The 19,884-nt window shown below is 43.4% G+C and overlaps 1 protein-coding gene across 7 annotated transcripts in view; it reads right to left on the bottom strand.

Moving 5' to 3' along the window:
• Positions 1–14,182, bottom strand: part of IBTK (inhibitor of Bruton tyrosine kinase) — an 82,019-nt gene extending 67,837 nt beyond the window's left edge. For 5 of the 7 annotated variants that reach the window (XM_023517257.1, XM_023517261.1, XM_003796731.3 and 2 more), the window contains exons 1-3: positions 14,021–14,182; positions 4,983–5,678; positions 816–912 (exon numbers count right to left, since the gene is read on the bottom strand). In XM_023517257.1, the coding sequence (XP_023373025.1) occupies positions 816–912; positions 4,983–5,303 (418 nt within the window). In that variant the 5' untranslated portion in view covers positions 5,304–5,678; positions 14,021–14,182. Of the gene's footprint in view, positions 1–815; positions 913–4,982; positions 5,679–11,047; positions 11,463–13,103; positions 13,344–14,020 lie in introns of those variants that run through there. The other 2 variants (XM_023517258.1, XM_023517259.1) reach the window with 2 other exon arrangements.
• Positions 14,183–19,884: the final 5,702 nt, after the last annotated feature.

Below are 19,884 nucleotides of genomic sequence, written 5' to 3'. Positions count from 1 at the left end.
TAATCACAGCTGAACTCCTGTTAAACTGGGGTACACCGTAATCACAGCTGAACTCCTGTTACACTGGGGTACACCGTAATCACAGCTGAACTCCTGATTTTTATTTTATAATAGAAGACTGATGAAGTCCTGGAGTGAAACCATACATCTGTTCCCTGCAACGCAGCGCCCAAGGCAGAAGCAAGTGTGGAGACTGGGCCCTAACTCAGCCTGCTCAGTGCCAGCTAAATGCACGCCACACAGTGCCCCAGTGAGATCTCGGCTCCTTTTCTGCCAATTCCCACTTCAAACACTCAAAGAGCAAACAAATTAAAGGAACAAGGGAAATGAGAAAGCAGGTATAAGAGAACAACCATTTCCATTCCTTCCTCCTCCTCCTCCTCCTCCAATGCCCATGTTACTTTCTAGATGGACATCAATTACTGTATGCCAGTTACAATTCTCACTACCTTCCCATTTCAGTTTCATTTTTACTCTCAAAGACATAAATATGGACTGAAATTATAAAATGCAAAATAAAACAAAGTGCCCAGAATAGAAAACCAAAGATACCATCCAGCATGTACCAAAGTAAAAGTTCTTTGCTGATAACCACAAACAAATCTTCCTTGCTATTTTTTGGGGGGTTTTGTTTGTTTGTTTGTTTTTTGCGGTTTTTGGCCAGGGCTGGGTTTGAACCCACCACCTCTAGCATATGGGGCCAGCGCCTTCTCCTTTGAGCCACAGGCACCACCCCTTCCTTGCTATTTTAATAAGAACAAAGTTTCATTAAAATTTTCTAAGCTTAACGGACTATATTTATGAAATTTTCTTACCAGTACTCTTGAATACCACATGGGTAGGTCTATCCTTCATTATAAGATCCAAAGCTGACAAGCCTTCTTTATCTTGAATGTACAGACTAACACCATGCTAAAAAAAAGAAAAAAATATCAAGTTATCCATATTCAGTAATTTCCTATTCTTACATATCAACAACTCAGGTAATCAAGCCCATAAATGCATTAAAAAATAAACACTTAATAACAATTATTTCTCCTACTCTCCCACATCTTTCTCTCATACACAGAGGAAAATAACTAAGAGAAATCGAACATCCAATTCTTGGTGGAATGAGGAAGGACCAGACAATGTGAAAAGATAAAGTTAGTAACGTTTTAAATAACAATTAAGTAGATGTGAAAGTCCTCCACAGTGAGCCAGGTCCGCTGCCCACCAGGCCCCCACTCTCTGCCTGTGTCTGTGGGGCGTGCACACGGGCACCAACTCTCCATCTTTACAGGGAACGGCTTTCAAGATCTCCAGACAGTGGTAGTACCGTATTTATAGTATGATTTGCTCTTTATAACATGACCACCTATGTCTCATCTCTTTTTGCCTTGAATTCTATTACTGATAATTAAGACAATTACATTCTATTATTTCCTTTTCTGTCATACATATTTTCTTATCTTTCTAAAGTTTTTATAGCATTAACTGTGATCTCTTGCAAATCACATATAGATTATATCTAAAAAAAACTTCAGTGTATGTGTACATGAGTGTGCTTTAAGTAGAAATTTAAAGTGATTTGTAATTTTTTTATATCCCAATTCAAACCTGAGTTGGTCCACCCCATCCCCATCAGCTACTTTCTGTCTTTTTAAACATAACTGGGGGGAGCAGGGAGGAGCAATGTTCAATTCAAATTATTGATACTTCATTATAGTTGTTGAAATAGAAAATGTATTTCTTATTAAGAATAACTTTTAATGTTTCCTAACTGTTTAATAAGACTTTCAACATTCATTTTGACTTTATCTATTTTAACTGGTGCAAATCATTACTGCCTACCTACATACACAGTTTACTTGGGTCGTTAGTTATAGGCTGAAATGATCGAGGAAGGTTTTAAATTCTAATGGTGACATGCTGGAATATTCTATCTGGGTTAGTCTTGCCACACGGAATTCCTAATAACCTAAACCAATTTTAACTTTACTGTGCTCAAGATGGTTACAGTATCTGATTTCACAAAGGCTATCAAAACATAGTGAAGCTGGGCACTGCCTGTGGCTCAAAGGAGTAGGGCGCTGGCCCCATATGCCGGAGGTGGTGGGTTCGAACCAAGCCCTGGCCAAAAACTGCAAAAGAAACATAGTCAAGTTAGTGAACTAACAAGTAAAACACAAATCAGAAGTGATCAGGCTGGCTTGGTGGCTCAGTCCTGTAGTCCTAGCACTCTGGTAGGCCAGGATGTAAGGATCACTTGAGCTCAGGAGTTCAAAACCAGCCTGAGCAAGAGCAACACTCAGTCTCTACCAAAAATAGAAAAAAATGAGCCAAGCACAGTGGCATGCAGGAGAATGGCTTGAGCCCTGGAGTTTGAGGTTACAGTGAGCCATGAAGACACCACTCTAGCTGGGGTGACAGAGAGAGACTGTCTCAAAAAATAAAGAAGCCATCATCAATATCTTAATAAATATAAAATTGTACATTGCCTACTATTTTCAAAACTAGTTAGATATAATAACTCCACGTGAGAGAACTGAGCTTGATCCTTGTGAGAGTAGAAAGGGTAGATTCAGGGGTAGAGTGTTCTAAGACATGAAACTGACAAATGAAAACCCAGAAACTTAGCTCCCTAGAGAATTTATTTCTCCAGTTTCATAATTCGCCCTGAATTTTGATCTACCAACTGGGCCCTGTTAAAACAACATACATCTGTACCCCCTAAGCAGCCCCAACTGCACAGAGGAGTAGGGCTGGGTGTTTTGTCTTTAGACCTCCCAGATGGACTCTCACAATTTCTAATGTTTACCTTAAACTCTTAAGGTACAAAGACCATTTGTATAGTTATCCCACTTATTTAAAAATCAACTCCTGCTCCAGCTCCTGCTCTGTCAGGAGCAGAAAGACTTCACGCACAGCTGGTTCCACCACCAAGCCCCACTGACGCTGTTGGAGACAGCTGTCAAGAAACACAGAAAACCACTGTTGTTTGTTTTGACTGTCTTCCTCCAAAGCAGAGAGTAAGGTAAGGATGCACAGGTCAGTAATTTCCTTGGGAAGAGACCCCAGAAAGCAGTAGCAGGAAGGGACCAGGAAGCAAACCAAGGGAGGAGGAGAGACCCACGGAGGGTGTGTATCAAGTGCCACTGAGGAGACTCGGGAGCCATCCTGCCAGGATGTTCTGGGCGCCCACACCAGGTATCACAGAAGAATTAACTGTCCAGTCACGGAACACAAGATGCAAGCATTTGCCACAGGCTCGCTTTCCCCAGTGGACAGGAGCAGCTCGCAGGGACTTAACTCGATGGCACTTTCAGCTGGTCTTTGATGGACATAAAGCTCAAGGGCATAAAATAAGAGACACATAATTCACGCCAGAGACAGGTGCAGACACACTGCCAAGAGCTGCGAGAAGCCGGCACCCCCTGGACCCCACAGCTGAGGGTGGGGACAGGTGAGCCAAGACGGCATCACCGGGTAAGCAAAGTCCTGAGCTACTCATCTTTCCAGACTGGTTATGAACTAAGTAGAATGAGTTTATGCCCATATCCTGCCAAAAGAGTCAGGATCAAAAGAAAGAGGATATCCTAAGCCTGTACAATAATTTCCAGTGGGATAAAAGAGGAATACATTCCCCTCTCCTTCTTCCAGGTCTGGTCTTTAAGCTTTACCAGCAGGGTGCTTTTGGACAAACTGGCTAGGTACCCTCCCTAATAGCTATTTCTTCACTGATACTCCCTGGGGGGAATAATGAGAAAGGTACTATTATCATTCTCTTCTTAAAAATAAAACTGAGATTCAAGACTCAGTTGCTTGTCCAAGATGACTCAGTGAGTACTAGACCTAGACAGTTTAGTAGAAAGAGAAGAAAGGAGAAAAGAGAAAGAAAGAAAATATGTATAATGGAAATTATTTCAATCAGTAAATGGTACTACATAAAAGCCACCACGTAAATAATTTTTAAGTCAAACTTAGATGCAGACATTTCCTAATTTGACTACAAGTTCCTAGAGGAAAGAAACTGCTCTGTTCTTTTCTGGGTCTTTCACAACATAACAAAATGCCTATACAAAAGACAATTGTTAAATTTAAAACTCATAGTCATGAGTTACAAAATTTGCTTCACTACTGAAAGGACATTAGGGTATACCTCAGAACACATCATTACTTCAATATTCAGTACAACAAATCTAATCTACTGGATGGGACATCTCACAGAAACTAAGCTGATTTTAATCATCAGCTTCTTTAGAACGCTAACCACTTTACCTCAGCTAAACAAGACACAAACGTACTACTCACAAACACAGTCTCCAAGCAGTGTTCAAAACTTAGCACCCCTTAAGGTAGTAATGATATAGTCATTTAAGAATATACCACTTTAAAAAAAATACTAAAAGATACTGCTAACAATTTTTAACTGAGATGTATTAAACTGGGGCAGTTCTAGCACTTTAAGCTTCTACACAGGCAGAGGTCTGCCCAAAGTAAACTGTACAGCGAAACTACAGGCTTCCCAGTCAGACAGTGCCAGCTACGCTGTGACGCCTCCCACCACCAGACACAGCACTCCCTCTCTCCTGCCCAGGCTGCCCAGCTCTCCAACTTCCAGCTTCTAGTGCTGCCCATTCGTGAAGTGTGCTTTGCTCAAACAAATTCTATTAAATTTATTTTGTCTAAAGTTTTTCTTCTAACAATATATAGGACTGATTAAATGGTAAAATGTCTGGGATTTATTTTTAAATATGAAATGTACATATAACACCAAATTTGCCAAAGTTCACTTTGACATATGTTTAAAATTTTACATCATAAAACATTTAAATGAAAAGAATACATGGCATTTTAATTCCAAGATGAATTACAGCATAAGAGACTGCAAACAAATGTTAAGAACAAATGTAAATCCTTCCTGGAAAACGCGTGGGGTGTATGAAGATGACTAAGAAAAACATACGCCTAGCTAAGTAACAGTTCCACATGGCACCTACCTTTAACAGAGACCAGACACAGTCGATGTGTCCGTAAAAAATGCTTCTGTGCAGTGCCGTCCACCCTGACTCCTTGTCCTTCACCAGCGGGTCCACTCCCCTCTCAATGAGCCAGTCCAGCACACCCCTCTTCCCACAGGAGGAGACCAGGTGCAGGGCGTTCCTGCCAAAGGCATCCTTGACAGTGGCAGCGTTGCAACAGTGGCTGGAGAGGAAGGCCTTAATCTGCTTCTCACTCCCCTTTGTCACCACAGAAAGGACGTCCAAAGCGTGTTTCAGGGAGTGACACTTGGAGGTGCAGTCAGGGATGGAAGAATTCATCCTAACTGTCTTTACACTGCTTACTGCCTCAGAATTGTCAGTTAAGACTAATCTTAAAAATAAAAAAGCCAGGACACAAAAGTGCTATTCAGGAAGAATTACAGAGAATAAATGACCTTTTTAGGATTCTGTGTATAATTTAAATCTTTGTGACAACAGTATAAAACTATATATCTTTATACAATGTTTGGCACGTTAATCAAAAAAATTACAAATAGCTCTATAAAGTTCTTATCAAATACAAGCTCTTCATTTTAAAAAAAATTCCACAGTTTTCAAATTATTCCTGCAGTCAAGCACCAAGGGGGAGTGAGGAGGGGAACTCCCCCTCCACACCGTCTGTCTCTTTTAAATATCCATGATTGCAAGGGTGACCTGTAAGAGAGAGAAAGAGAAAGTAAAAATACAAAACCCACCTCTCATTCCAGCAAGTACTTTACAATACAGCTACCTCCATATTCAACTGTCCTTAATTTCTATTTTTAAAAAGCCTATCAACTTTTCAAGTTCACAGTACTTATATTTACATCAGCCATCCTTAACCTTCTTCCCACACTCACATGAAGGTCAACCTGTTTTTTGTTCTCTGTAGTGGACCTCTTCCCTTCTGGACCTTCACTCCTTCTCTCCTGGTATTTTTACACTCTATCTACTATGATGTCACCACCAGCTATAAACACACTTTACCCTATCATTTTCATAAGAATCCTATCCCAAATCTTTACCACCTAAAACCGTATCACCATCATCATCACCACGACAGCAACAACCAATACTGTCCTGGGTTATGGTCTCTACGGACTGTGGAGCACTGTGCCGTCAGGGTCTCTACCAAGAGCAAAATGCCTATATGCCTCTGGCCAAAAAAGCTGTTTGAGAGAGCAGTGAAAAGACTTTGTGCAGGCATACTTGTGAGAAACTGACGCAGTATCCCATATGGCCAGGTTAGGTGCGGGCCTAACATGACCAAGGCTTTGGCTGGAACAGCATTTCCAACTACATTAAGGAATTAAGGTTGACTATGTAAGGCCAATGAAAAAGCCCTTTGGAAAACTGGCCAGATACCCATCAGTAACCTTTCCTAATCTGTGGTTAAGTGATGAAGGTCGCTTGCTGACCGGTCCGGGAATGGAAATGTGCTCAGGGACCTCAAAAGAAGAGGAATTTACCCAATGCATACAGGTATCTAATGCCACAAATGAAACCTGGGCTCATGAAAGGCTTTTGGGAAGTCCAGCCTGAAAATTCCTTATAAAAGGCTCCAGCAAAAACCCCCTGACTTAAGGCCCACATGGTGGCAGAGGTTTGCACACAAATTTCTGCATGCCCTAGAAGTTTGTTTATGCCTTGCTTAAAGATATGGAGTAACAGCCTCCAAAAGGCAAGGTCAGCAAGGGCAGGTATTCAATCTACCTTGTTCCTTCCTAGCCTCAGGCATTGTCTGATAAGAACAAAGAAGTAATGGCTGACAACATGTTCTCCATTAAGTTATGTTAAACTGGGTTATATGCAGAGGGTTATGTCAAAGGGTATACGTTTGGATTATCGGAAGCTAATCACAAGGTAGTCACATGATGTTTAAAGGGATCAATGAGGTCATTGCTGTATTGTACACATGTACAAAATTCCCTACATAACCAACTACAAATAAAGAAGCTCGCAATTTTGCCTGAGTGAGTAGATGGTCACCTTTATTTATTGAAGCACAATTTCAATAAGCGTGCTTATTCTCTGTGACATCGCTTTTTCTGTGAGACCCTTACAGCAACAGGGCACTGTGCCCTCAGGGTCTCTACCAACTGTGGGGCATTGTGCCGTCACGTTCTCTACCAACTGTGGGGCATTGTGCCGTCAGGGACTCTAACCGACTGTGGGGCACTGTGCCCTCAGAGTCTCTACCGGGTGCAGGACACTGTGCTCTTATTCTCTCAGCCTAGAGGTGCTTCCGTGCAGGAAGAGGGGACTATTAAACAAAAGGCATCAAAACTACTAGAGCGTTACCCAGAGAAAAGCTTCAGTCACTTACTGTATGCAGTCACTACTGTATACCTTAGGTCAAATACTTTCTAGGTGGTTCAAAGGCAAATAACACAAATGAAACCAGAGAGCACTTGATAAAAACAAAGGAGATTCCTTCATAATCACACAGTACTAAAGGCCTTTCTAGGTATGATCAGAAATTCAAAAGTCAGAAAAAAGATTAATATGGTTTAAAAGCTACATTTAAAATTGTAAAGACAAAGAAAAACTTTCCCTAATATTCATTTTTTGAGACCAGGGAAAAGCCATTACAGACTATTCAGAGGGACACATATGAATTTATTGTATGTGAAAGGGACATTTCTATGCATAACACATAGATATGAAATTCTCCAATTTCCCATTCCCAAAGCAAACCACATTGAGAGTTAAATGTCTGAGCTCTAACAAGTTTTCTGTTGTTGACTAGTCTGTTATCTCCATCTGGAAGTGAGAGCATTGAGCTAGGAGATTCCTAATCCCTCCTATTTCTGGGTCTGTTTCTACTCATCTATACATTTTGCAATTTGATACAATCCTTATAAATATCATCCCTGCCAGGCACGGGGCTCACACCTAGCATCCCAGCACTTGGGAAGCCAAGATGGAAGGATCGCTTAAGGCAGGAATTCAAACTCAGCCTGGGCAACATAGCAAGACTCCATCTCTACAAAAAGAAAAAAGACAAAATTAGCCCAGCATGGTGGTATATGACTGTAGTCCTAGCTACTCTGGAGGATGAGACAGGAAGATCTCTCGAGCCCAGGAGCTGCAGGCACAGTGAGCTGACTGTACCACTGTACTCCAGCCTCGGCAACAGAGAGATATTCTATTTCCAAAAAAAAAAAAAAAAAATCATTCCCCCTTAAAATGTTGATGTGGTGTCAAAGCCTGGAGTTGAGGCCACTGACTGGCTGGCGACTCACAGGCACAGGCAGTGCTACCTGAGGGGCACCTCTGCCCAGGGACTGGAGTGGATAATCCTGGCTACAACTGTAATGTAAAAAATTAAAAAAAGATTTGACCAAAAAGCAAAGAAAAGAAATAAACAAAAAAGAGGTAGCTGGTGGAAAAAGGAAAAGGCAACAAAGCCTCCAGAACTTTGAAATGTTAAAAGTGGAAAACATAAGACCGTAGTCCCCCATTGGCCAGTTTTGCTTTCCATGGGTTCAGCTACCCACAGTCAACCAGAGTCTGAAAATATTAAACGAAAAATTCCACAAGCAAACAATTCCTAAGTGCTAAATATGTCTATTCTGAATAGGGTGAAGAAATCTCATCCCACCCTGCACTGGACCACCCGGGACGTGAACAACTCACTTGTCCAGCAATCCACATGGTGCACCCACCCGCCTCTCAGTCACTTAGCAGCCGTCCCACTTATCAAATTGAAAAATGTGTGTACATACAGGGTGGGCACTATCAGACGGGTGAGGCATCCACTGGGTGTCACAGAAAGTGTCATGGGAGGATAAAGGGGGACTATTATACATGGCAAAATGGTCACATGTACTTAATTCACTCTTTAGAGGCTCCGAAGTTACCATCTTTGTGTTTTCAGTGTATGCATAATACCTGAAAGGAACCATTTGTTTAATGAACCATTCAAACCTTACAAGAAAGAAAGAAGATAGAAGAAATCTCCTTAATTAGTATATACAATCTAAACATTTAAGGGGCGAGAATAACAAACATAAAAGTCATACTGCCACAGATAAAGAGAAGCACACGCAGAATACTATGAACACGAATATGGATGTGATTAAGAGCTAGGATTTCTTAGAGTTCTACATATTTGGATTTAAATATAACAATGCTGGCTGTTACCAGTTATGTAACTCTGAAAAAGACTGCATAATTTCTCCAAGTCCTCATTCCTTCATTTAGAAAAAGAGATGACACCAACCTTACAGGGTAACTGTAAAGATGAATGAGACACCCTAGCATGGTCCTGACACCAAATGTGCATTCACCAATCCAGGAGAGCCTCCAAGTTAACCAGCTCCCTACACCCACCACCCCCTTAAATCAGGCGTCCTCAAAACTATGGCCCACGGGCCACATGCAGCCCACCTAGGACATTATCTGGCCTGCCGGGTGTTTTTCCACCGCTGCCTGTCCTGCTTAGCAGCCGACTCATTCTGGGGCCTGCAGTCCGGCTCTCCAATGGTCTAAGGGACAGTGAACTGACCCCCCATTTAAAAAGTTTGAGGACCCCTGCTCAACCAGACATGCACCCCACATGCACCCCAGTACAGTAGGCCTTGTTCCTCACATCGACCACCTCCATGTGCTGACCAGTTGCAGCCCCTTCCGTGGTCAACTTACAGAGGTTCTACTGTTCTATTGTAATAGTTTTCATTGCTACTATTTCTTTATTAACAAAAAGGTAGTAAATTTTAGTCTCCAAATTCATGTTTGAGCATCAATCTCACTGCAAATTGCATACTTTTCCAACAAAATCATCCCTCACTAAAGTTCCTAGTGTTCTCCAAATTACCAAAAACTTTTGGATATTCTCAATTCTTATCTTATCTGTCTTCCCTACTTGTATGTTTTTAACACCACATTCCCTAAAGGAATCCTGAAAGGGCAAGAAGTCACTCAGGAGGCTTGTGAGCATGGGAGCGCTCTCTCGGCTCCGTCCCAGAGCACCGTCCTCTCCCCGACCTTCAAAGGCTGGGCTTCTCTGGCCCGGTCCTCTTTTTCTCCTACTTAATTCTCCTTGGATAGTTCCAATCCCTTTCATCTCTCTATGCATTCAAAAAATGCTTACTGAAGGGGATAAAAGCAAAGGGAATAAATATTTATAGACTATCTAATACATACTGGATAATTTATATCACAAGCAGGCTAAGTAAACCACCCAAATAAAACCACTAGTAAAAGGGGTTAGAATTCAAACCTGAATCTATTTAATGATAAAGTCCATGGCATTTCTGCCACTCTGCACTGCCTTCCCCAGCACATCCACAGGTCACAAAGCATTAGGAATACAAAACTAAATAGGACCTAAATATTTTAAATAAAATACAGGTTCATGGATAATATGCATTTAAGCAGATGCACAGCTACTTTTACAAGTATTGGCTGAACAAAATGTATTATTTAGTGCACTGTCTCTGTCATCAAAGGGTCTCAGCTTAATAGAAGAGTCAAGATAAAACAGTGACACACAGGCACGGGGGTGGACAGGAGGGTACAGACACGACCACGTCCTACGGGAGGAGCAGGAACACAGACTCAGCCTGCATGCAGCGTAGGAGCACATTCACGGCAGAGAACATAGTAAAGAGAAAAGCTCTACAATCACTTTTGTCCATTCTGAAAATTCTGAGTAATTCACAAGACAGAAAGGAGGCCTAAAATATACACAAGCATGGTACAGATTTTGAACAACCTTATGTGCCTTTCCTTAGAGATAAAAACGTGAATAATTCAAACACATATTTAGGACTTTAAATCGACAAATCACAGCAGTAACTCCCAAGTTTCTGGCCTGGATGCCAGCTAGTGCACCTAGGAAGAAGAGTTAGGGCTAAAACATTTTGGAAATCAGAAAAGCAAAACAAACCTAAACATAACAAGAAACAAAAATTATAGTGAAAGTTTCACTATAGGAAATGGAGTTGTAAGAAGGTAGGTAGCTACAGGCAATGTTTCAATCCTGAAGACTGGACCACCACAAAGGCTTTAGCCAAAGTCACCCCTGAACAAGAACTCACCATCCTTCTTCTTATCCTTGGTTAATGCACAGTATCTTCCTAAAACACAAATATGACCCTGCTATTTCTAATATACTGAAAACCAAAATGAACCAGTACCTCTGTCTCACATGTGAAGAAAGCCTTTGACCTCGGGAACAGGATAACAGGCCTACAAATTCATGCAGCATGGGTAAAGTTCAGATTCTTAACTCAGAATATCTGAACCAGTAACCCAGGTACACCACTAACTGGCTAAATCACCCCAGGCTTGATCACTTAATTTCTCAGTGTTTCAGTTTTCTCAAGTGTATAAAGGGGATTAACAACTATTTACCTCCTGACTTTTTTGGAAAATTAAATGAGACTATTCACTCATTAAGTAAGTACCCAGCAAAAGTTAAGAAAAAAGAAGGGAAAGAGACATAATGGTAAAAAGGACAAAAAAACTATACTAGAGGCCTTTCTGGTTGGAATGCTTTTCACCTGAATTTTTTTTTTTTTTTTTTGTCCAGGGCCAAAATTTGAATTTGAATTTGAACCTGCCACCTCTGGCATATGGGGCCGGGGCCTCACTCCTTTGAGCCACAGGCGCTGAATTTTTACAAGGCTACCACTGCCCCGTGGCTTACAAATATAATTCCTACCATCTTTTGCAGTTTTTTGTTTGTTTGTCTGTTTTTTTGCTGGGGCTGGGTTTGAACCTGTCACCTCTGGCATATGGGGCCAGCGCCCTACACCTTTGAGCCACAGGCGCCACCCAATTCCTACCATCTTTTGAATGTTCACACCATTAGCATAATGCTCCACATAAGTTAACTAATTTATTCATGTCGGCCTCTTTATTGCCCCTGTAAATATCAACCTTCTTTTTACAATGAAGAAACTGATGAGAAAATTTAAGCAGCCTATGCAAAATCACACTGATAGAAAAGTATGCTGCATTCTACCCATTCCACTCTACCAAACTGCTCTCGCAATATGTAATGAGGAAATCTTCAGTGACAAGTAGTATAGTGTAGTAGAAAAAATTATCCTTCCTTGTAGTCATAAGAATTTTATTCCTACCCTAACGTCTAAAAAAAACCCTGGACAAGGAACTTAAAATCCCTAATCCTCAATTTTTTTCATTTGCAAAAATGACAGTAATAACCTGCCTTATAGGTGTATATCTTGCCTACACACAAAGATTTTAAGCCATGCAAGGGAGGTGAGAGGGGAAAATGCTACAATAGTTTACATTTCTCACAAAAGATTATATGAACTTGGTAAGTAGGGTTTTTTAAAGTGCTCTCTAAAACCAAGATAACTTCTGTATAAACTTGTTTCTGTGTTAAATTAAAACCACTGTTACAAGCTACAAAATATAGTGACTCATAAAGAATTTTAAAACTTCCTCTGTAAGTCCTAAAAATAGTTCACAACAGTTTTAAAACACAGCACTTACTACTTTAGAAAATTAATAATTTAGCCTCATCAATACTATGTAATATTCTAATGTTTTCTCAAATATTCTCTGGGTACAAGATATGGAAACTTTAGCTCAATATTTTACCAGTGAAATACCCAGTTTTGCAATAGATGTGGAAAAGAATTACTGCCCTATCTATGATAGTAAATTTTGTATTGTTTATAATAAGGAACCAATTAATACAGAGCTCCTTTATTTAATAGATACGTTCGTTAATGATCTATAGTTTTTTAAGTTTCAGAAGCACTGTTAAGAGTTTTTAAAAATGTTGTAAGTGCTTTACTTGGAATTTAGCATACTAAAAGTCTTTCCCATAAGTTAATTTAAAAAACGGAACACAGCCATTTGTAAAAATGTCCAAGTAAACTCTGGTGCGACTAAAGTTTCTGCAAACATCTGTGATGTAATTCTTTCTAGAAAACAGTTCCTTCTATCTTCTTCTACTTCAGTTTCTAAAACAAAAATCAAAGACTCGAAATAGAAAAAGAAGAGGAATTATCAGAAAGGTGCTATGGAGCCTTTGAATCTGCAGCACGCGGTGGGTATGGAAACAACACTCCCGCGAGTCCCACCTTTCAGTATTTCTGATCAATTCAAATGCCCCACCTCAAGGCGCGAGTGAGAAGGCGCTACATCAATCTCTGCTTAAAACACCCAGAAGTCTCAGGAATTACGTTGGAAAACAGGAGTGAGGGGTGGCCTAGGTTTGCCTCACTCAAAGCGGAGCTAAACTTTTGGACTCTGACAACTCTCGTTCTCTTTCTGTCCCCCCCAAAAGCACCAGCTCTTCCCACACAGCAGTCTATTTCCACCTAACTTCCTGCTGCCCTCCGCTGGTCTCCCCGACCTTAGCCCAACCCCCCGCCTCCAGCGTGAGTCTCTCTGACCCTAACCCAGCCCCCACCAGTCAGCCTCCCTGACCCTAACCCAGCCCCCGCAGGGTCAGTCTCTCCTACTCTAACCAAGGCCCCACCGCCCCAGTCAGCCTCCCCGACCCTAACCCAGCCCCCCACCCCGTCATGTCTCCCCTACTCTAACCCAGCCTCCCCCAAAGTCAGCCTCCCCGACCCTAACTCAGCCCACCCCCTAGTCAAGTCTCCCCTACTCTAACCCAGCTTTCCCAGGGTCAGTCTCTCCAACTCAAACTTGGGACTCCACCGAGGGGACAAGGGACATGGGTGGTGCATCGGGACCGCTTCAAATCCGAGGTTCCAAGAGGACCAACACCAGACCACTAGCGGCGCTGGGGAGGCGCAGCGGTCAGAGGGCGTGTCCAGCAGGACTGCAACGTAGACGGCCGCCGGGACCCGCCATTCATTAGCCGAGGGGGGCGGGAGGGAGGCGGCGGCAGGGAGCGAGGCCACTTGGCTCGCCCAGCGCGCAGCCAGGGCTCCCCGGGCCGCCCCCCTCCAGGGGCCGCCGAGCCGCCGGCGTCCACGGTCCCGGCCCCCTCCGGAGGGCGACTCCTCTCCCACCGCCCCTGGGCGAGGGGATGCGGCCGGGCAGCGCCGAGCCCGCCTCACCAGTCGCTAGTTGAAAGTGCGCCGGTGGTCTCCGCGGGGTCGACGCGCAGCCGCGCAGGGACTCATCCTCAGTGAAGACGACAGGAGAAAGCGGACGGCGCCAGTGGGGGCCGGTGCCCAGGCCCGGGTCGGCTCAGGCGGCCGCTACAGCCACAGCCGCGACTACTAGCGCCGGGCGGGGGACGGGGAGCGCGCCGGCCGGCCGCACGCAGGAATAAGGCGGGCGCTGATTGGCGGGGGCCCGTGTATGCTTCGTGCCTATTGGCCGGTGCCCGCCCAGCGGCGTCGGGTGGCAGCTCCGGGGCCGGGCTTTGCCCGGCTCCGCTAGGATCTTGACCCCGCCGGCCTTGGGGCCACCGGCTCAGGCCGGGGGGTGAGGCCGGGGGCGGGGAAAGGCCGCCTCCGGGGACTCTAGGCCAGCAGTAATGGTGGCAGTACCCCCCTCGGGAACAGCCGTCTGTGAGGTAGAAACATCTCTCTCCCGGCAACGGGAGACTTGGAAAGAAGGATAAACCCGGGTGGAGATGATAGTGGGGGACCTCCGGCCAGCACGCCTCGGATCCAAATGCACAGAAAGTTTCCTCCCGCAGCCTAGTCGTGGGGTCACCGGCAGGCCAGAGGCGTCGCGTCCCGAAGCCGCAGCCTCGCCCTCTGGCTCGCCCGGCACCGGGATTATGGGATTATCGGGAGGCGCGCCCGCGGTCCCAGGCCGCTGCCCTCCTAGGTCGCCACCTTGGGGCCGGCTGCGACCCGCTCTCGCCACTCGGTGACTGACAGCAAGCTTTCCCCACATTAACTGTGAATCTAAAGGCCATTTAAAGCGTGGTCGGGTGAAAAATGTTAGAGCGGAAGAGGGGCAGTAATCAATACTAGGCACACGACCGAGAAGCACGTCTGCTGGGTGCTGCCCGGCGCGCTGGGCAGGTGTTTGTTCAGGGAGGGGCGGGGTGACTCGGGCCACGCAGCACTAGGGTCAGCAGCTGGCCATAGGGCTCTGCCACGTCATGAATTTCACAAGCCCATTTGTCTCTCTCACCTGTAAAGTAAAAGATTTGCCCTAGATGTCTTTTTAGGGCCTGCGCAGCTTTACTTACTGTCCGTGTAGCCTTTGTGGGCAGGGAGGTTTACCAGCCCAAAGTCACAAAGCTAGTTAGCGAAGAAGTAGGAGACTAGTGCCCTGCTGCCCTTCCCAACACGACGTTCTGTTTCTGTGCCTTTTATTCTGAGTGCCCTTACGTTCTACAAAACAAACACCGGTTTGTAATGGAAGAATTGAGTGATTTTGAAAATAATCTACACATAACTTTCATTTTCATGAACAAAGAAACCAATAATAGCAAATAAAGCTAATAATGAAAATAAATGCATCGACCTGAGTTCAGATCTTTTATCTCTTTTGTCTCTTACTGGTGTGTGAACATGTTAATTAGCTTTTCTGAAGCCTAAGTCTTCTCATTTCCTTAGACCTGAATTATTTCAGTCCATTATTCATTCTTTAAAAATTACCAAGTCTCGAGCACTGTAGTAAGCACAGCCGATGCAATATTAAACAAAAATACATGTAGAAAGATAATTCATGTGATCCAGATAATTCCAAACATAAGAATAAGTTGTACCTTCTACAAGTATCACAAAGAATACTATGATAGAATTCTAACTATTCCAGGAAGTGACACTTGAACCAAAATCGGAAGAACGAGTTGGAGACACATAGATGAAGCCGGGAAGAAAGAACATTCCAAGCTACGGATCTGGAACTGCTCGCCTTTCCCTGAAGGTGCCTTCGACATACTGGTTATTTACAAGACAGAATATTAAATAGGAAGATGTACAAGTGAAAACAATTAAATGAAAACTGTACATGTGTTTGGGGAGGAAGAAATCAAAATTAGCCATTATGTTTATTTTATAAAAAAAAAAATTGTGTTGCTATGAGGACAATTAATGACAATGCCGTGGTGGGGCACGGGGGAAGGGAAGAGCAGACAGAAGGAGGGAGGGGGTGAGGGTAAGGACAAGAAAAAAAAGAAAGAAAATAGTAACTAATTCTCACATAAACTGGATTCAATTTTGACTAAAGTTCATTACTTAGACATTAATTTTTACTTCAATTTGTTAATATGTTGTTTAGGTTACAGGATACTGCATCCTCATTTAAAAGTGAATTATTTTGTAATTTTCCCTTTATATTAATATATTTTTTCCAATTTTAATATCAGGTGTATCCAGATTAAGCATATTGATTTTGAAGTATTTCTTCTCTATAAGATTTGGTATGATCTGTTTTTTGAATTATCTTTTATTTTTATTTATAAATATTACTTGTCTATTTTTTGAGACTTTGGGAAAAAATAAGAAGTTAATTGATGACTCCTTACTGAACCTCAGAGTCAAAGCATTCTATAATAGACATACTATTATTGGACAATGTGAATGTTACTTTCTTTGCATTACTGTTATTATTATTGCTTAATACTTCATTGCAGCAATCCTCTGATTTCTTTTCTGAATGTATTTACCTTCATTCATTCTTTACGAGGTTTTTGTTTCTAGTCCTTATCTTAAACATTGTTATTGTTGTTAAATTTTAAGCCTTTCTAATCGCTTAGGCCTTTTGGCTAAGATCAAGTGTAAATTTTAAGCCTTTCTAATTTTGTGAAGGCAAAAAGTGGAAACCTAATAAACCATGTGTATGTAAAAATAAAAAAATTGTGTTTACAAATGAAAGGATAGATTAAAATAGTAAAACTGATTGTTTCTGTGGTAGGATTGTGGGTGATTCTTAATCTCTATCATTTTGGATTTTGTATTTTTCATTGCAATAATTAAATGTTATTTGAGTGATTAAAAAATCAAAGTTTGGAAAAATCATTGACTAGAATTCCTAAAGTATGCCTAAAGAAAAAAAATTAGAGATGGCTTTAGAAGAGTGTAGCAATGGGGAGGGAAAGTAGAAAAAGGATAGTACCAGCATAAGAATGGAGGAAATGTTTGTAAGCCACACGGTAGGTGCAATGAACCCCCTAAATGCCATTTTTTCCAAACTAAATGAATAGCACTGTTCTTCCTAATTAAATATGCTAACTCATTATGTCTATTTTGGTTTCAAGTTGTATAGGGTAAGGAATGACAGCACTGCACCTACTTTCGCTGGTGGCAGAGAAGGAAGTATTAGGACTTAGACAGAAACCCAGACTTGGCTAGGTTCAGGAAGAATGGTTATTCCAGGAAAGTCAGCAGGGCAGCTTGCTAGAAATGACTGGAACCTCAGTCTGAGGGCTTTTACTCTCTTATATCCACACAGTCTTCAGCACGAGAACACTGCACAGCCAAACTTCATGAAACACACCTCAGCTTTACTGTGAGAGAAGACAGCATTGAGCCCTCCGTCTCCAGCCTAAAAATTCCAGGGAGACTCATACTGGCTGGGATTAGGTGAGGACTCAGGATGTGAGTCCTCTATAAGAGTCATAACTGGAGAAGAGTGAAGAGTGGCTTCCCCTGAGAAGGTGGTGGGAGGCCAACAGAACAATCATATTCCCTGTAGGGTTTTTCTGCACTGAGGGCTTCAGGAGATAGGGTCCCAGCTGCATTCTTCCTATAGAAGGACCATCCTTAAAATTCTAACAGAATTCATGAAGGGGCCACTTCCTCACAAATCTGAAGCCTTTCCTGATGGCCTCTCCTAAAAATGACTCCCTTTACACTGTTTCTATAACTCACCCATTTTATGTATCACAGTTTCATCTTTAGATTTGCTAGTTTTAGAAGAGTTCTGGAGACAAGCTCCCGGACATAAAATTTTACTCCTCTCCTTACTAGCCATGAGATTTCAGGCAAATTACATAACTCTTCTAGGCCTAGTTCTCTCATCTCTGAAGTAGGGTTGATAATACTTCCATAAATCTCTCAAGAAGTTTAAATGAGATTATATATGTAAAGCTTTTAGTACAGCTCTTAGCATTTATTTATTTAGAGACAGTCTCACTGTGTTGCCCTAGGTAAAGTGCTGTGGGGTCACAGCTCACAGCAACCTCGAACTCTTGGGCTTGGGCTTAAGTGATTCTCTTGCCTCAGCCTCCCCAATAGCTGGGCCTACAGGTCCCTGCCACAACGCCTGGCTGTTTTTTGGTAGCAGTTATCATTGTTGTTTAACAGGCCCAGGTCGGGCTTGAACCTGCTAGCCTCAATGTATGTGGCTGGCACCTTACTCACTTACGTACAGGCACCAAGCCTAGCTCTTACCATTTAAGTGACTCAACCTAACCTCTTCTGAATGGGTCTATTTCTGAGAGTTTGAACGGTGAGATGGGGAGACCAGGAGGAATCCACGAGGTGGCAGTGTTTGAATATAACTTTAGGATTGCATAAGCATAAAAGCAATATCTACCAATAAATTTTAGATATCCAAGTTAAATATTGAGGAAATTCAAAGCCTACATGAGATAAGCAAAACTTTGTGAGAATCAAACCTAGAAACGTGGCAGGGTGAGCATTCTGTTGCAATCAGGAGGCTGAACTCCCCAGACTCCCCTTTACTGTAACTGAAAATGGCTCACCTTCCTCTCTCAGTCCACTTTACTTAGAATTGCTTGTGTTACTTCTCTGCCTAGCTGAATATTAAAATCCAGCTGTCATCACAATTAGAAAGAAAGGGAAAAAAGAGAAAGAAAGATGGAAGTGAAAGAAAGAAAGAAGGAAAGAAGAAAGGGGGGAGAGAGAGGAAGAAGAAGAAAAAGAGTGTTCAATATACATGCCCCAGACTGACTTTAAATAAACTCCTAAGTGCGCTGGAAAACAAGAAGCTTAGCCATTGAACGGTCCAGAACCTATGAGGCTTCCATGAAAAATGGAGGCTGGATTAGAGGAAAGACCGACAGTGTCAAACACCAAGGCAGGACTGCGCAAAGGAGGAGGCGGCAGACAGTGTCTCCACCCAGTGGTGATAAGGGGTCCAGACTGAGCTTCCTGACAGACAATGTCTCCACCACCCAGTGGTGATAAGAGATCCAGACTGAGCCTCTTGGCACAGGATTCTCCACCCAGTGGTGATAAGGGGTCCAGACTGAGCCTCTTGGCACAGGATTCTCCACCCAGTGGTGATAAGGGGTCCAGACTGAGCCTCTTGGCACAGGATTCTCCACCCAGTGGTGATAAGGGGTCCAGACTGAGCTCCTGGCACAGGGCGTTCCCTACCCAGTGGTGATAAGGGGTCCAGACTGAGCTCTTGGCACAGTGTGTTCCCTACCCAGAGGTGATAAGGGGTCCAGACTAAGGCTTAGAGCACGAGAGTGTTCTCCACCCAATGGTAATAAGGGGTCCAGACTGAGCCTCCTGGCACAGAGTGTTCTCCACCCAGTTGGTGATAAGGGGTCCAGACTGAGCCTCCTGACAGACAGTGTCTCTACCCAGTGGTGATAGGGGGTCCAAACTGAGCCTCCTGGCAGACAGTGTCTCCCCAGTGGTGATAAGGGGCCCAGACTGAGCCTCCTGGCATAGGACTCTCCACCCAGTGGTGATAAGGGGTCTAGACTGAGCTCCTGGCACAAGGCGTTCCCCACCCAGTGGTGATAAGGGGTCCAGACTGAGCCTCCTGGCATAGGATTCTCCACCCAGTGGTGATAGGGGTCCAGACTGAGCCTCCTGGCATAGGATTCTCCACCCAGTGTTGATAAGGGGTCCAGACCGAGCTCCTGGCACAGCGTTCTCCACCCAGTGGTGATAAGGGGTCCAGACTGAGCCTCCTGGCACAGTGTTCTCTACCCAGTGGTGATAAGGGGTCCAGACTGAGCCTCCACTGGAGTCTCACACAGGAGCACCTGAGCCAACTGAAGCTTCCTCATCCTTACCCCCCAATTCTGCAA

This window comes from Otolemur garnettii, unplaced genomic scaffold (assembly GCF_000181295.1).
Source record: "Otolemur garnettii isolate 467f Iridium unplaced genomic scaffold, OtoGar3 scaffold00107, whole genome shotgun sequence".
Classification (NCBI taxonomy): Eukaryota; Metazoa; Chordata; class Mammalia; order Primates; family Galagidae; genus Otolemur; species Otolemur garnettii.
This window is presented reverse-complemented; position numbering and strand designations above follow the sequence as displayed.